The 16,325-nt window shown below is 43.4% G+C and overlaps 1 protein-coding gene across 1 annotated transcript in view; it reads left to right on the top strand.

The window, feature by feature from the left end:
* The window catches only part of cdh23 (cadherin-related 23), a 799,974-nt gene that overhangs the window by 556,297 nt on the left and 227,352 nt on the right, over positions 1-16,325 (top strand). Inside the window, exons 29-33 of the mRNA XM_043679154.1 lie at positions 1,042-1,102; positions 5,921-6,069; positions 7,988-8,123; positions 8,400-8,788; positions 10,658-10,759. Coding sequence (XP_043535089.1) covers positions 1,042-1,102; positions 5,921-6,069; positions 7,988-8,123; positions 8,400-8,788; positions 10,658-10,759 — 837 coding nt within the window. The remainder of the gene's footprint in view (positions 1-1,041; positions 1,103-5,920; positions 6,070-7,987; positions 8,124-8,399; positions 8,789-10,657; positions 10,760-16,325) is intronic.

Raw genomic sequence — 16,325 nt, 5'->3', positions numbered from 1 at the left:
CATGCCGTACATAATCCCAAACCGAACTAGTCCCACTCGCCTGCACCTGGCCCATAACCCTCTAAACCTTTTCTATCCATGTATTTACCAAAGTGTCTTTCAAATGTCTTTAAATTCTTTTTAAAACATCTTTTAAAAAGACGTGAGGGGCTAATTTTTTTACACAGAGGCTGGGTTCACGTGTGGAATGAAATTCCTGAGAAAGTGATGGATTTGGGCATAACATTTAAAAGACACTTAGGTAAATACATGGATGATTAGATCTAATCTATTTAATCATCCAAATATTTACCTAAGTGTCTTTTAAAAGTTATGCCCACATCCACAATTTCCTCAAGAATTTCATTACATATGTGAACCCACCCTCTGTGTAAAAAATTAATGCCTCTGTCTTTTTGAAACCTCTCTCCTCTCACCTTAAAAATGTGCCCCCCTCCCCCCCAGTCTTGAAATCCCGCATCCTAGGGAAAAGACAACTTACACTGGGTATCATCTAAAAGATGCATTGCTCCAATTTGCAAAGGTTCCTTGACAACGCAGCCAAATCTAAAAACACTCCTGCTGAGAAGAATAAGGGCAACAGATCCATGGAAGCAACACTGCCTGGAAAATCCCCTCTGAGCCACTCACTAACCTGACTTGGAAATACATCCCAGTTCCTTCAGCGTCACTGGTCAAAATCCTCGAATTCCCTCCCTAACATCTCCAAGGGTGTCCCTCCATCACATGGGACTGCAGCCATTGAAAAAGGCAACCCACCCCCACCTTCTCAAGACTTACTTGGGTTGGGTGAAAAGTGCTGGCCCAGTCAGAATCCCAAGAATGACTGGAGCAATTAAAACCTTCTGAGCTCCCTGATGGTAAGTCTACCACTGCAGGACGCTTTGCTTTCTGATCAGAGGAATTGGGTTGAACTCAATGATTTCACTGGAGCTTATAAGTGTATTGGAATGCAGCTTCAAATTGCATCACAGCATGTAGTGGGAAGGTGCAGCATGTGGTTTGGTTTTTGCTGAATCTGCCTTTTCTCTGTTTTAATAGGTGCAAGCCACTGATGCAGATGAAGGAGTTAATGGGAAGGTTTTGTACAGAATTCTCTCAGGTAACATTGACTTGTATCTGCACCATTTATTTTACTTAGCAAAAAGAATCAGAATTTAATTGAAGGAGTTGCTTAAGTAAGAAACAGATGTATTCTTTATTGGAGTTTGGTTGTCCAGACTCATTCCAAACTCATCAAAAAAATTACTTTAGATAGTGTTCAATTAAAGGATTTCTATCAGTAATACAAATCCAATTCTGTGTGCTTTTTAAAATTTATTTATGGAACATGGACATCACAGACTTGGTCAGCATTTATTTCCCATCCCTAATTGCCCAGAGGGCAGTTAAGAGTCATAAATCAAGGAGATGTACAGCACAGAAGCAAACCCTTCAGTCCAACTCATCCATGCCGACCAGATATCCTAACGTAATCTAGTCCCATTTGCCAGCACTTGGCCCCATATCCCTCTAAACCCTTCCTAGTCATATACCCATCCAGATGCCTTTTAAATGCTGTAATTGTACCATCCTCCACCACTTCCTCTGGCAGCTCATTCCATACACACACCACCCTCTATGTGAAAAAGTTGCCCCTTAGCTCCCTTGTAAATTTTACCCCTCTCACCCTAAACCTATGCCCTCTAGTTCTGGATTCCCTTAACCCAGGGAAAAGACCTGGTCTATTTAGCCTATCTGTGCCCCTCATGATTTTATAAACCTCTATAAGGTCACCCCCTCAGCCTCCGACGCTCCAGGGAAAACAGCCCCAGCCTGTTCAGCCTCTCCCTATAGCTCAAACCCTCCATCCCTAGCAACATCCTTGTAAAGTTTTTCTGAACCATTTCAAGTTTTACAACATCCTTCTGATAGGAAGGAGACCAAATTGCATGCAATATTCCAAAAGTGTCCTAACCAATGTCCTGTTCAGCCGCAGCATGACCTCCCAACTCCTATTCTCAATGTTCTGATCAGTAAAGGAAAGCATACTCAACGCCTTCTGGGTTTGAAGTCACATTTCAGCCAGACCAGGTCAGGACCCCCTGTAGTGAACCATTACCTTCTCCATGGCAATGTCAGAAGTCACATGACACCAGGTTATAGTCCAATAGGTTTATTTGAAATCACAAGCTTTCCGAGTGCTGTTCCTTTGTCAGTTGAAATGACTGAATAAATAAATAAAAAGAGAGCTTTTAACTTAGATTAATCTCAAGTTTCTCTGACAAAGACAGACAAGCGTTGGGACCCTTGCTGAATTTTCATTATTTTATTTTATTCTTTTTATCATTTTTGGTTTGGAGCTGTGAACCGGGAGCTGAAACTTGAAAGATAACCTTTGGACTGTGAGCAGCAGGTTGTGTTCATGAAAAAAGAACAAATAAACTGATATTTGTTTATGAGACTAGGCCTGACAGTTAGTTGATAGCAGATTGATCCATGTTAAAAGTGCTCTATAGACGCTTTAATTCTGCAAGGCCCTTATACACCAGTAGGTGGCAGATGTTGAATATTAACTGGGACCTAATGGGAGGACAGTCAGTCTGACAGGGAGTGGCCAGATTTCAGCTGGTTTTTCGGCGGTGTTGAAGTCAGAAAGCTACAGGATAGAGGTTTGATTGCACCCTGTTCATTCTCATATTAAATTAATGAAAGTTCAGAGAATGGAATCCCAGTTAAAAGCATCGCCTGCTGGAAGCTATGTGCATGCATCAATATTGTCAGAAACCAAGCAAGATATAATCCCGTATGTTAGACAATAAGACCATAAGGTATACGAGTGGAAGCAACGCCATTCGGCCTACCAAGTCCACTCCGCCATTTAATCATGGCTGATGGGCATTTCAACTCCACTTACCTGCATTCTCCCCTTAGCCCTTAATTCCTTGTGACATTAAGAATTTATCAATCTCTGCCTTGAAGGCACCCAATGTCTCAGACCCAACTTGAAGGCAGTGAATTCCACAGGCCCACCACTCTCTGGCTAAAGAAATGTCTCCCCATTTCCGTTCTAAATTGACCCCCTCTAATTTTAAGGCTGTGCTCAGGGGTCCTCGTATCCCCGCCTAACGGAAACAACCTCCCAGCATCCACTCTTTCTAAGCCATGCATTATCTTGTAAGTTGCTATTCGATCTCCCCTCAACCTTCTAAACTCTAATGAATACAATCCCAGGATCCTCAGCTGTTCATCGTATGTTAGGCCTACCATTCCAGGGATCATCCGTGTGAATCTCCGCTGGACACGCTCCAGTGCCAGTCTGTCCTTCCTGAGGTGTGGGGCCCAAAATTGGGCACAGTATTCTAAATGGGGCCCAACTAGAGCTTTATAAAGTCTCAGAAGCACGTCGCTGCTTTTATATTCCAACCTTCTTGAGATAAATGACAACATTACATTTGCTTTCTTAATCATGGACTCAATCTGCAAATCAACCTATAGAGAATCCTGGACTAGCACTCCCAGATCCCTTTGTACTTTGGCTTTATAAATTTTCTCACCGTTTAGAAAATAGTCCATGCCTGTATTATTATTTCCAAAGTGCAAGGCCTCAGACTTGCTCACGTTAAATTTCATCAGCCATTTCCTGGACCATTCTCCTAAACTGTCTAAACCTTTCTGCAGCCTCCCTACCTCCTCAGTACCACCTGCCTGTCTGCCTAACTTCACATCATCAGTGAACTTCACCAGAATGTCCCCAGTCCCTTCATCCAGATCATTAATATATAAAGTGAACAGCTGCGGCCCCAACACTGAACCCTGTGGGATCCTACTTGTCACCAGCTGCCATTCCGAAAAAGAACCTTTTATCCCAACTCTCTGCCTTCTGTCAGGCAGCCATTCCTCAATCCATGCCAGTAGCTCGCCTCAAACACCATGGGCCCTCACCTTACTCAGCAGCCTCCCGTGAGGCACCTTATCACAGGTCTTTTGGAAGTCTAGATAGATGACATCCACTGGGTTTCCTGGTCTAACCTACTTGTTACCTCTTCAAAGAATTCTAATAGGTTTGTCAGGCACGACCTCCCATACTAAATCCATGCTGACTTGTTCTAATCTGACCCTGCACTTCCAAGAATTTAGAAATTTCATCCTTAATGATGGATTCTAGGATTTTACTAACAACTGAGGTTAGGCTAATCGGCCTATAATTTTCCATCTTTTGTCTTGATCCTTTCTTGAACCAGAGGGTTACAACAGCGATCTTCCAATCATCTGGGAATTTTCCTGACTCCAGTAATTTTTGAAAGATTACATTCAGCGCCTCTGCTATTTCCTCAGCCATCTCCCTCAGAACTCTAGGATGTAGCCCATCGGGTCCAGGAGATTTATCGATTTTTAGACCTTTTAGCCTTTTTAGCACTTCCTCTTTTGTAATGGCTAACTTACTCAATTCTGACCCCTGACTCTCCTTAATTGTTGGGATATTCTTCATGTCTTCCTATGTGAAGACTGATGCAAAGTACTTACTAAGTTCTTCAGCTATTCCCTTATCTCCCAGCACTGGGCTTCCAGCATCAATTTGGTATGGCCCAATTTCTACCTTTGCCTCTCGTTTGTTTCTTATGTATTGAAAGAAACTTTTACTATCATTTCTAATATTACGGGCTAGCCTGCTTTCATATTTGATCCTCTCCTTCCTTATTTCTCTCTTTGTTGTCCTCTGTTTATTTTGTAGTCTTCCCAATCTTCTGATTTCCCAGTGCCCTTGGCCACTTTTTCTTGGATATATTTCCTGACTTCCTTTTGTCAGCCATGGCTGTCTAACCGCTCGCTGGGTAATCTTTCTTTTCTTTGGGATGAACCTCTGTACTGTGTCCTCAGTTACACCCAGAAACTCCTGCTATTGTTGCTCTATTGTCTTCCCCGCTAGGCCACTGTTATGGATTGTGTATTAAAATCGAAAGAACTGCAGGTGCTCTAAATCAGAAACAAGAACGGAAATTGCTGGAAAAGCTCAGCAAGTCAGGCAACATCTGTGAAGAGAAATCAGAGTTAACGTTTCAGATCCAGTGACCCAGTCCCAAGGAAGGGTCACCGGACCCAAAACGTTAACTCTGCTTTCTCTTCACTGATGCTGCCTGACCTGCTGAGCTTTTCCGGCAATTTCTGCTTTTGTAGTGGATTGTAGAATCTCCTCAAGTAACCGACCGGTTACAGCTCATTTATTTTTCTCTTCTGAGTTATCCCTTAATTCTGTCTGTTTTGTCTGTCTGTCTTTGTGTGAGTATTAAGGATTGGTTTTAAATTTTAGCCATTAATTAGATTACTTTGTTTTACTGTGCTCTGCTAAAGTCACTGCATGGGGAAAAAAATCGTAAATTTTCTGTTGGAGCTATAAACCCAGTGTTTAGAATCAATTATTCACAAAGTCTGGTACTGGTTTTTTTTTAAAAAGTCTGTTATCTGGGGATCAATTTTGAGGGTTGTTCAGTATTCTAATTTTGCTGTGTTGAATCCAGAGGTAGTAAGCCTGATTTGACTCAGTTGTCTGTCTCCGTGTCATAACACAAGAGGCGTCCTCTGTGAACTCAGAAAGAGTACCTCAGAGATCCTCATATTTATAAGTAATTTGCAAGCAATTGAATTGAAAGAGTGAAATAAAGCATTTGAAAAATTTGTGGGAATAGGCAAGAGTTAAGATTCAAGTTGCTCGACTGACAGCCAAAATGTAAAGGCCTTCCTTATCTGTAAAATCCTCTTCTGAGAATTGCCCATGATTTCAAGTAACTGTTGGGTGATGCAGGCTGCATCCTGTAAAATGTTATATTTCATCTCACTTTGGAGGAAGCCAGCAAGAAAAGAAGTTATCGTTTGTGATCGTCACAGGAAGCTTGGTCAAGGAGATATATTTTTAACCGTTCAATTTTCCTTGTGTTTCTAGGAAATCCCAATGATAACTTCCAGATGGACCAAGACACTGGGCTCATCTCCAGAGGTCCCCGCCCCTTGGACAGAGAGAGCAGCACTACCCATGTGTTGCAAGTGGAGGCCTACAACAACGACTTTGGCAGGATGAGGAGCACTGTCAGGGTACGGGCACATCGTCGGTTCATACACAGGCATCAGCCGTTATCAAATGCTCTTTGACTAATGCTTTTAGATTATTTTTTAGATTACTTACAGTGTGGAAACAGGCCCTTCGGCCCAACAAGTCCACACTGACCCGCCGAAGCGCAACCCACCCAGACCCATTTCCCCTACATTTACCCCCTCGCCTAACACTATGGGCAATTTAGCATGGCTTATCCACCTAACCTGCACATCTTTGGACTGTGGGAGGAAACCAGAGCACCCGGAGCAAACCCACACAGACACGGGGAGAATGTGCAAACTCCACACAGACAGTCGCCTGTGGCGGGAATTGAACCCGGGTCTCTGGCGCTGTGAGGCAGCAGTGCCAACTGCTGTGCCACCATGCCACCCCAATGCTGTGTGGCTTCTCTCCGCATTTCCATCCATGCAGCCCTAGGAGTGGGTAAAGACTCTTTTAAATCTTCTTTTGGAAACATGGGATCAGATGCAGACCACTTAGCTAACCATTGGATCATGTTCCACCATTCAGTGAGATCAAAAGAACGAGGAGCAGGAGTAGACCATTTGGCCCTTCAAGCCACTCAGTAAGATCGTGGCTGATCTTTTTGTGGACTCAGCCACACTTACCCACCTGCTCACCATAATCCTTAATTACTGTACTCTGCAAAGATCTACCTATCTTTGCCTTAAAAAGATGGCTGATACCTGACCTGGCTCCATAATACCACACCCCTTGGCCCTATTTTGATTTCTTAATACCTTTGGTTAACAAAAATCTATCAATCTCAGATTTAAAGTTAAGAATTGTATTTGACTGAAGAGAGTTCCAAATCTCAATTCATGGTGGTGTCGGGGAGGTGATGGCCTAGTGGTATCATCGTTCGACTATTAATCCAGGGACCTGGGTTCCACTCCCAGTAAGAAGATAGTGAAATTTGTAGGGAAGGGAATCTGCTAACCTTACCCGTTCTGACCTACAAGCGTCTCCAAACCTGCAGCACCATGGTAGACTCTCAACAGCCCTCTGGACAAATGACAGATGGGCAATAAATACTGGCCTGGCCCATGAAGTCTGTCCCATGAATTAATTTTTTTTAAAAAGCCCATAACCTTCTCAATTCCAGGGAATGCATCACTGGTTTGTCTAATCCATTTTTACAATTTGAGATCTCTGTCCATGGATGATGGGAGCAGTTTATCATTACTTTAATCAGCTAATTGGATGTGTTTGTCACCCTTCTGGAGATATGTTGGACTTGTGCCCTTACCTTCACAGGCACAGACACTATCACTGCAACATATTTTTATTTGATTTGATTTGATTTATTATTGTCACATCGTACCTGGGTACAGTGAAAAGTTTTGTTTTGTGTGCAGTACGGACAGATCATACCATACAAAATGCATCAGGGTAATAGAACAGAGCAAGGAATCCAATGTTACAGCTGCAGAGAATCTGCACAGAGAGTGAGACCAACATTAAATTTAAAATTTGAGAGGTCCATTCAGAAGTCTAGAAGCAGCTGTCCTTGAATCTGTTGGTACATGTATTTACAAGTTGCTTTTGTATCTTCTGCCTGATGGAAGAGGTTGGAACAGAGTATAACAGGGGTGGGAGGGATCTTTGAACATGCTGACAGCCTTCCTGAGTTACTGTTCTAATGCAGTTGCTGTGTAAACATTGTCCTAAGCTTAGATTTAGTGAGCTAAATCAGTCTCACTTACCCAAAAGGCAGTGATAGAAATCCCAAACTGAGGTCAATGTATTTTCATCATAAGAGACGTAGATCACTAACAGTTTTGATTCAACCATTTTGAACAAAGCAGCCTTTTAGGAATAAACAGAGTCTTGATAATTTGGTCATTGTCTCTTTGTGAATTCTCACCTCTTTGATTTGACCTTTCCTTTGTCTAGGTGATCATCTATGTGGAGGATGTGAATGATGAAAAGCCAGTTTTTACCCAGCAACAGTATAACCGGCTAGGGCTGCGGGAAACTGCAGGGATTGGCACATCAGTCATTGTCGTCCGAGCCACTGACAGGGACACGGGTAAATCAACTAACTCTCTCAGTCTAATGTTGAATGGTGTGGTCAGCTGGGAAACAGGGTTAGCTGGCTGAGTAGAATCCTTACCAATGTGTTCAACCAGTTGGGTCAGAATTCGGGATGTGATGGGTCAAGGGAGGGGGATTAACAGCCACAGCAACAATTTGAACATCCAACGTCCCAATGCTTTTCAATGCTTTTTGAGCGGTGCAAAAATAACAGTATTGAGGAGATGTTTCCTGGTGCAAGTGTCCCACTGTTTTTATATTTCTACCCCAGGAGATGGAGGCATTGTCACCTATATGATCCTGTCTGGCTCAGAGAGGAAGTTTGCCATTGATGAGAGTACAGGCCTCATCACCACAGTGAACTACCTTGATTATGAAACCAAGACCAGCTATTTCATGAATATATCTGCCACAGATCAAGCTCCACCTTACAACAGGGGTTATTGCACTGTATACATCACCCTGCTCAATGAGCTGGATGAGCCTGTACAATTTACAAATGTGTCATATGAAGCTACAATTATTGAAAATATCCCAACTGGGGCTGAAGTGGTCCAGATCCAAGCTCAGTCTGCTGACAACATCAATCTGATCACCTATCGGTTTGACCCGGACACCTCTGCCCACACTCTGTCCTTGTTCCAAATAAACAGAGTTACTGTGAGTATGTAGCAATGGTGCTGTAATCCTGTACTGTCTTGTGATGTCTTAAATTCAGAGCTTCACTCTCAGTCTTGGGCTTCTTTCTTGTGGGTATATGGTTATGGGGGTTGATATTCAACGAATAATATTTTATTATAACTAAAAGGAGGTAGTGGTGTTGTCACTGGGCTAGTAATCCAGAACCCCGGGTTAATATTCTGGGAACATGGGCAGGGCAGATGGTGAAATTTGAATTCAATGAGAATTAAGCTAGCCTAATAGTAGCTATGTAACCACAGTCAATTGTCATTATCATTCAGGGGTGGCATGATGGTTGGTGTTACCTCACAGTCCCAGGGGCTTGGGTTCGATTCCACCCTTAGGCAACTGTCTGTGTGGGGTTTGCACATTTTCCCTGTGTCTGTGTGAGTTTCGTCTGGGTGCTTTGGTTTCCTCCCACAGTCCAAAGATGTGCAGATTAGATGGATTGGCCATGGAAGTTGCTCATTGTGTCCATTCCTGATGAAGGGCTTATGCCTAAATGCTGCCTGACCTGCTGTGCTTTTCCAGCACCACATTTTTCGACCCATGGGAATTCAGGGTTCCAGGGATAGGATAGGTCTGGGTGGGAAAGTCGGTGGGACTCAATGGGCTGCTTCCACACCGAAGGAATTCTATGATTCTAAAAATAAAACACGCATCTGGTTCCTTAATGTCCTGTAGGGAGAGAAATCTGCCATCCTTACCTGGTCTGGCCTATATGTGACTCCAGACCCACAGCAATGTGCCTGACTCTTAACTGCCCTCTGAAATGGCCAAGTGAGCCATATGGTTCAATGTTGTGCAGCAAATGATACCCACATCTCTGGAAATGCTGTAAAAACCTCCACATTCTTGGTGGTCCATTACAGAGAAGGTGAGAGATTGCAAAGAGTAGTAAACTTTTCTTCCAAAATATTCATCCAGCCTGGGATACCGAGATTGTATGGTCAGCATGATCATATTGAATGGTGGTGCGGGCTCAAAGGGCTGAATGGCCTACTGCAGCTCTGAATTTCTATGGTTAGAAGTCAGACCGATTCTGCTACAAACACAGTCTACCTGAGCTTGAAGTTTTGTTTTCTCTTAACCTTCAAACTATATCACTGTTGCTTCAATGCCGGTGGGTCAAGATCCTGAAACTTCCTCCCTAACAGCATTGTGGGTCAACCTACAGCACATGGGCTGCAGTGGTTCAAGAAGGAAGCTCACCATCACCTTCTCAAGGGGCAATGAGGGATGGACAATAAATGCTGAACCAGCCAGCGACACCTACATCACAAAACACTCTGATGAGACATTGCACTGTATAGGAGGAGATCTGCAGATTCTTATTCCTGTGTGTAGATCATTTGAAAGAGACAATTGGTGGTGGTTTAACCTGAGGGTCACCACTCCTCAGATCAGGGGCAAGGTTGAGAAAGAGAGTCCTTCATGGTAACCTCAGCTGGTGTGGGAATTGAACCCACACTGTTGGTGTTACTCTGTTTTGCAAACTCCAAATAATTGTGCTTACCTGCCACCTTCTTCCTTATCGGACATTAAAGTGAAGCCGATGGGTTTTCATCACAATGTTGAAGGCAGCGTTCCCATCGACATATTGCATTGTCTGCATTAGACCAGCTGTTTTTTTTAAAAAAACAATTCCTGATTATTATTATGTTCAGATTTCACTAGCTGCCGTGTTGGGATTAGAACCCGTGGCCCCCAGGACATTAGCCTGGAGTTCTGGATTATTGGTCCAGTGACACTGCCACTTCAGCACCACCCTCCCCAGTTCTGCATGAGGCTGAATTTGGATTTGTGAATAGAGTATATGACTGTCCCTCCTCTCATTGCCTCTCACAGGGTGTGATAACTGTCCGGGGACAGATAGATCGGGAGAAGGGAGATTATTACCTAATCACAGTCATTGCAGATGATGGGGGACCCAAGAAAGACTCCACTGTGGTAAGGATATAAAATTTATTCAAAGGAGAATATCATTGCAAGTAATTTTATTAAATAAATATGAGTAAGTTCACATTTTACTCATAAACTCACAATGTCAGCAATAGTTGTCTTTAATGTTCTAACCACACACACTTGAGTTCAGGAGATGAACAGCATTTTAAAGAGACTCATGGGTCTGGAAATTAGGATGTGTTGCAAACCGTTTTGTAAGTGCTTAGCGATCAATTAAATCTGTAAAATGACAGGTGTAATGTAGACACATATGATCAGAATGTTATTCCTGATTCCAAAGTTAAATATTCACACATCCCCTTCAGTCTTATCTACTTCATTCCCTTTCTAACACTTTCCATCCTCCCCCCTCCACTCCTAAACCACCTCCTCTTCATCCCCCTTCCCAACACCTCCATCCTCCTGTCCTTCCTCATTCAAACCAACCCCAACCCCCACCTCAATAGGTATGTCAGGATTAAGAGAATGACTACAGTAAGATTAGAACCATTCAAGGATAGTAGTGGGAAGTTGCACATGGAGTCAGAGAAGATAGGGGAAGCGCTAAATGAATACTTTTTGTTAGTATTCACACTAGACAAAGACAATGTTGGTGAGGAGACTACTGAGATACAGGCTACCAGACTAGATGGGATTGGGGTTCACAAGGAGGAGGTGTTAGCAATTTTGGAAAGTGTAAAAATAGCTGAGTCCCCTGGGTCGCATGGGATTTATCCTAGGATTCTCTGGGAACCCAGGGAGGAGATTGGCTTTGATCTTTATGTCATCATTATCTACAGGAATCGTGCCAGAAGACTGGAGGGTAGCAAATGTTGTTCCCTTGTTCAAGAAGGGGAGTGGAGACAATCCTGGTAATTATAGACCAGTGAGCCTTACTTTGGTTGTGGGTAATGTGTTGGAAAAGTTTATAGGAGATAGAATTTATAATCTGGAAAAGGAATAAGTTCATTATGGATAATCAACACAGTTTTATGAAAGGTAGGTTGTGCCTCAGAAATATCACAAACCTATTGAGTTCTTTTAGAAGGTGACCAAACAGGTGGATGAGGGTAGAGTGGTTGATGTGGTGTATATAGATTTCAGTAAGGCGTTTGATAAGGTTCCCCATGGTAAGCTATTGCACAAAAGACGGAGGCATGGGATTGAGGGTGATTTTGCAGTTTGGATCACAAATTGGCAAGCTGAAAGAAGACAGAGGATAGTGGTTGATGGGAAATGTTCATCCTGGAGTTCAGTTATTAGTGGTGTACCACAAGGATCTGTTTTGGGTGCACTGTTGTTGTCATTTTTGTAGACAATCTGGATGAGGGTGCAGAAGGATGGGTTAGTAAATTTGCGGATGACTCTAAGGTCAGCAGAGTAGTGGATAGTGCAGAAGGATGTTATAGGTTACAGAGGGGCGTAGATAAGCTGCAGAGCTGGGCTAAGAGATAGCAAATGGAGTTTAATGCAGCAAAAGTGTGAGGTGATTCACTTTGGTAGGAGTAACAGGAATGCAGAGGTAATGCTAATGGTAAGATGCTTTGTAGTGTAGATGAGCAGAGAGATCTCGGTGTCCAGGTACATAGATTCTTGGAAGTTGCTACCCAGATAAATAGGGTGTTAAGAAGGGCGTACGGTGTGTTAGCTTTTATTGGTAGAGGGATTGAGTTTTGGAACCATGAGGTCATGTTGCAGCTATATAAAACTCTGGTGCGGCCACACTTGGAGTATTGCGTACAGTTCTGTCCACTGCATTATACAGTGTATGTGGAAGCTTTGGAAAGGGTGCAGAGGAGATTTACTAGGATGTTGCCTGGTGTAGAGGGAAGGTCATGTGAGGAAGGGCTGAGGGACTTGAGGCTGTTTTTGTTAGGGAGAAGAAGGTTGAGAGGTGACTTAATTAAGACATATAAGATAATCAGAGGGTTAGATAGGGTGGACAGTGAGAGCCTTTTTCCTAGGATGGTGATGGCTAGCACAAGGGGGCATTGCTTTAAATCGAGGGGTGATAGATATAGGTCAGAAGTCAGAGGTAGTTCCTTTACTGAGAGAGTAGTAGAGGCGTAGAACACATTGCCTGCAACAGTAGTAGACTCGCCAATTTGTAGGGCATTTAAATGGTCATTGGATAGTCATATGGACGAAAAAGGAATAGTGTAGGTTAGATGGGCTTCAGATTGGTTTCACAGGTCGGCGCAACATCGAGGACCGAAGGGCCTGTACTGCTCGGTAATGTTCTATGTTCCCACTTGCCCCACTCCATCTCCCAAGGCCCATCCGAAACCTGTTCCTATTCCCCTCTTCAAACCCTCCCAAGCCACCCCAACCCCATTCCCAACTGTCCCTTCCGCCCTCTTTCACAGTCTCCCTCTTCATCCTCCTCATTGACTCTCACAACTCCCCCACACACCTCCCAGCCCTTTCTTGCCTGAGAGCTGTTGTGTTATTGAAAGAGGTCCATCCTCTCACTGGTCTTCAGGTTGACTGAGAATGGCATCAGCTGCAGTGATCCAAAGTGGGAGTTCAATGATGGAGGAGTTGTTGGCTTCCTTATTCCAGCAGAAGGCAAAGACCCTTTTTGCTAAATCTTCTCAGCTGGGCTATGTTGGCCACACAGCTGATGTAGAAGGTTAGGTAAAAACAAGGACTGCAGATGCTGGAAACCAGAGTCTAGTTTAGAGTGGTGCTGGAAAAGCACAGCAGGTCAGGCAGCATCCGAGGAGCAGGAAAATCGACGTTTCGGGCAAAAGCCTTCCTGATGGTTGTCTTGCTCCTCGGATGCTGCCTGACCTACTGATGTAGAAGGTTGTCTCTTTCCTCAGAGTGTTTCAGAAGCAGCATTGCAGTCAGCAAAGCTCTTGGGAAAATAACTGAGTCATGTTATCACAGAGGTTGAGATTTTACATCTTTGACATTCTTCAGTGCTTCTGATTTAAAATGATTGATGTGGCATGTTTGACTAATAAATCATTTATTTTATTTCTCTCTTATCATGGATGAGCAGAAGGTAAACTATGTGTATCATTTGCTGTTTTGTGTGGAGTAATCTGTTCTGTGTTAGTGGGACCCTGTGTGTTGCATGTTATCGGGTCACATTTGCTCTCTCAGCTCAGTGTATAAGGTGCCAAGGTTCGTCTGACTGCAACCCCCAAACAAGAAGGGCAAGGGCAGCAGGTAGATGGGAACGCCACCCCCTGCAAGTTCCCCTCCAAGTCACTCACCATCCCGGCTTTGAAATGTATCACCATTGCCTCACTGTCACTGAGTCAAAACCCTGAAACACCCTCCCTCCCTGACAGCAACTTCAGCACGGGGACTGCAATGGTCTGAAAAGATGGCTTGTCAACTCCTTCTGGAGGGTCACCAGGGAAGAGCAACTATTGCTGGCTTTAAAACAAAGTTTCAGGGCATTGTGTGGAAGAACTGGGCCTCTGCTCTGTTCAGAGCTCAGAGTGTGGTGTGGAAAAGCACAGCAGGTGAGATAGCATCCGAGGAGCAGCAGAAACGATGTTTCGGGCCAGAGCCCTTCATCAACTGGCCAGTACTTAACTCCCAGTCAATAGAACAATGACCTGGTCATTATCCTGAACGCTGTCTTTGGAACTTGTATGTGCACGCTGACTGTGTCATTTCAAACTTTGCAGCAGTTACTACACATAAGGAAGTATCACATTGGCTAGAAGGTACTCTGTAGTACCTCGAAGTTATAAAAGGCACTGTGCTTATGCAAGAACTTTCTTTATTTTGTGACAGTAAGAAAGTTGTCGATATTTTTGTTGTAAAATGCTCTGTGCCATCAGGATTGGACGCTACATGAGCAGATATGGATTGAGCATCATATTCTTAAAAAGCATTGAAATCTGGTCAGGATGCATCAGTGACATGTCATTTAAGAAAATGAAACTGTGCTTCTCTGGAAAAAGACATACTGCTCTCAGACATTAGAACCAATCAGGATGTGATAGAACAGCCGGTGTCAACAAAGATTTCAGTTGGATGTCCATCTCTATGTCAGACAAGACTTAAGAATCTCTACTCCATGTTCCTGTTGTTTACAAATCTTACATAAACATGATTAAAGCATTCGAGGGTCAAAGCCATAGTGAGCAAGCTGCACCATCCACCATCTTAGCACTGCTGCTCCTCGCAGTGCCAGAGACCCGGGTTCAATTCCCGCCTCAGCCAACTGTCTGTGTGGAGTTTGCACATTCTCCCCGTGTCTGCGTGGGTTTCCTCCGGGTGCTCCGGTTTCCTCCCACAGTCCAAAAAAATGTGCAGGTTAGGTGAATTGGCCATGCTAAATTGCCCATAGTGTTAAGTAAGGGATAAATGTAGGGGAATGGATCTGGGTGGGTTACTCTTCAGAGGGTCGGTGTGGACTTGTTGGGCTGAAGGGCCTGTTTCCACAATGTAAGTAATATAATCTAATCTAATCTAATCTTGGGCCAGCACAGGTGCAGTCTGCTGAATGGTCACCTTTCACACTAACCTTCTGAAACTCTGAGGATTTCTAAGTCCTGGCGACTGAGGTTATTGTGAATCAACCTAAACTATAACATGTTTTGCTTATAATTTAGGAATCATGACCTGGATGAGACTAATATTAGTGTGGTTGAATTCTGTCTGCCATTTTAATTTCCAAGTAGCCTAAGGAATAACAATAGGATGGACCGTTGACATCTGTTCTAATGAACGATGGATATTCTAGCACCGCTCCATCTTCTGCACTGTCCCTTAATTGCCTTCGTATCCAAAACTCTTGTCATTGAGGACACAGAATTCCAAAGATTGTGAAGTGTTGGACTGGAGTAAAGACTCTCCACCCCTGCCTGAATTGGCCAGCCACTTCTTCTGAGGCTGTGACTGGACTCTGGACCCGACCCTCCAACTGTGGAGAAGACATATGAGCTTCTCTGGGAGCTCAAAGCTGACAACTGCGTTAAAACTGTCCACAAACAAACATCAGATGGACATATTAAATCTTTCTCGGCGAATAACCAAAAGGACTCAATTCTGAGCTTATTGCATGAGTACACCATCAAAGGAAATAGACGTTGTAGAAATTAATAGATTTGCTGTTTTAAAGCTACCGTTTCATAAACTATACTCAATTCAGCCCTTTTCACCACTGAAGCAAACTGTTTTCAATCAACAGAAAATGAAGAATGGAACTATAGCACTTACCATCTTCAGTGTTTAAATGATCCACTTGTCAAAAGATAAACAATAAAAGGCAGCAGTTTAAATGCCATTCAGTGATTATGGTCACTGAGGGAGTTGAAACAGTGATTAGAAATATAAAGAACTCGAAGGAATGATTATCAGAAACTCTGGCAGGCCAGAGGAATGTGGCATCTTTCCCAGATGCTCTCAAATTATTTCTCTCTTGTTTCAATTGTTTGTGTTGAATTCCCGACACTCTGATGTTGCAATTTCTCTGCAGAAAACAGGAGGGATTTCGTATGGAGACACAGGATCATTCCAGTGACCACAGAAATGAATGGGAAGGGGTTTCTGTGTTCCTTTAAACACCTTAAAGAACTTGTGTTAGCATAGAGTCATAGAATCC

The sequence above is a fragment of the Chiloscyllium plagiosum genome, chromosome 38 (genome assembly GCF_004010195.1).
Source record: "Chiloscyllium plagiosum isolate BGI_BamShark_2017 chromosome 38, ASM401019v2, whole genome shotgun sequence".
Taxonomy (NCBI): domain Eukaryota; kingdom Metazoa; phylum Chordata; class Chondrichthyes; order Orectolobiformes; family Hemiscylliidae; genus Chiloscyllium; species Chiloscyllium plagiosum.
Note: the sequence above shows the minus strand (reverse complement) of the source record. Positions and strands in the feature narration are given on the sequence as shown.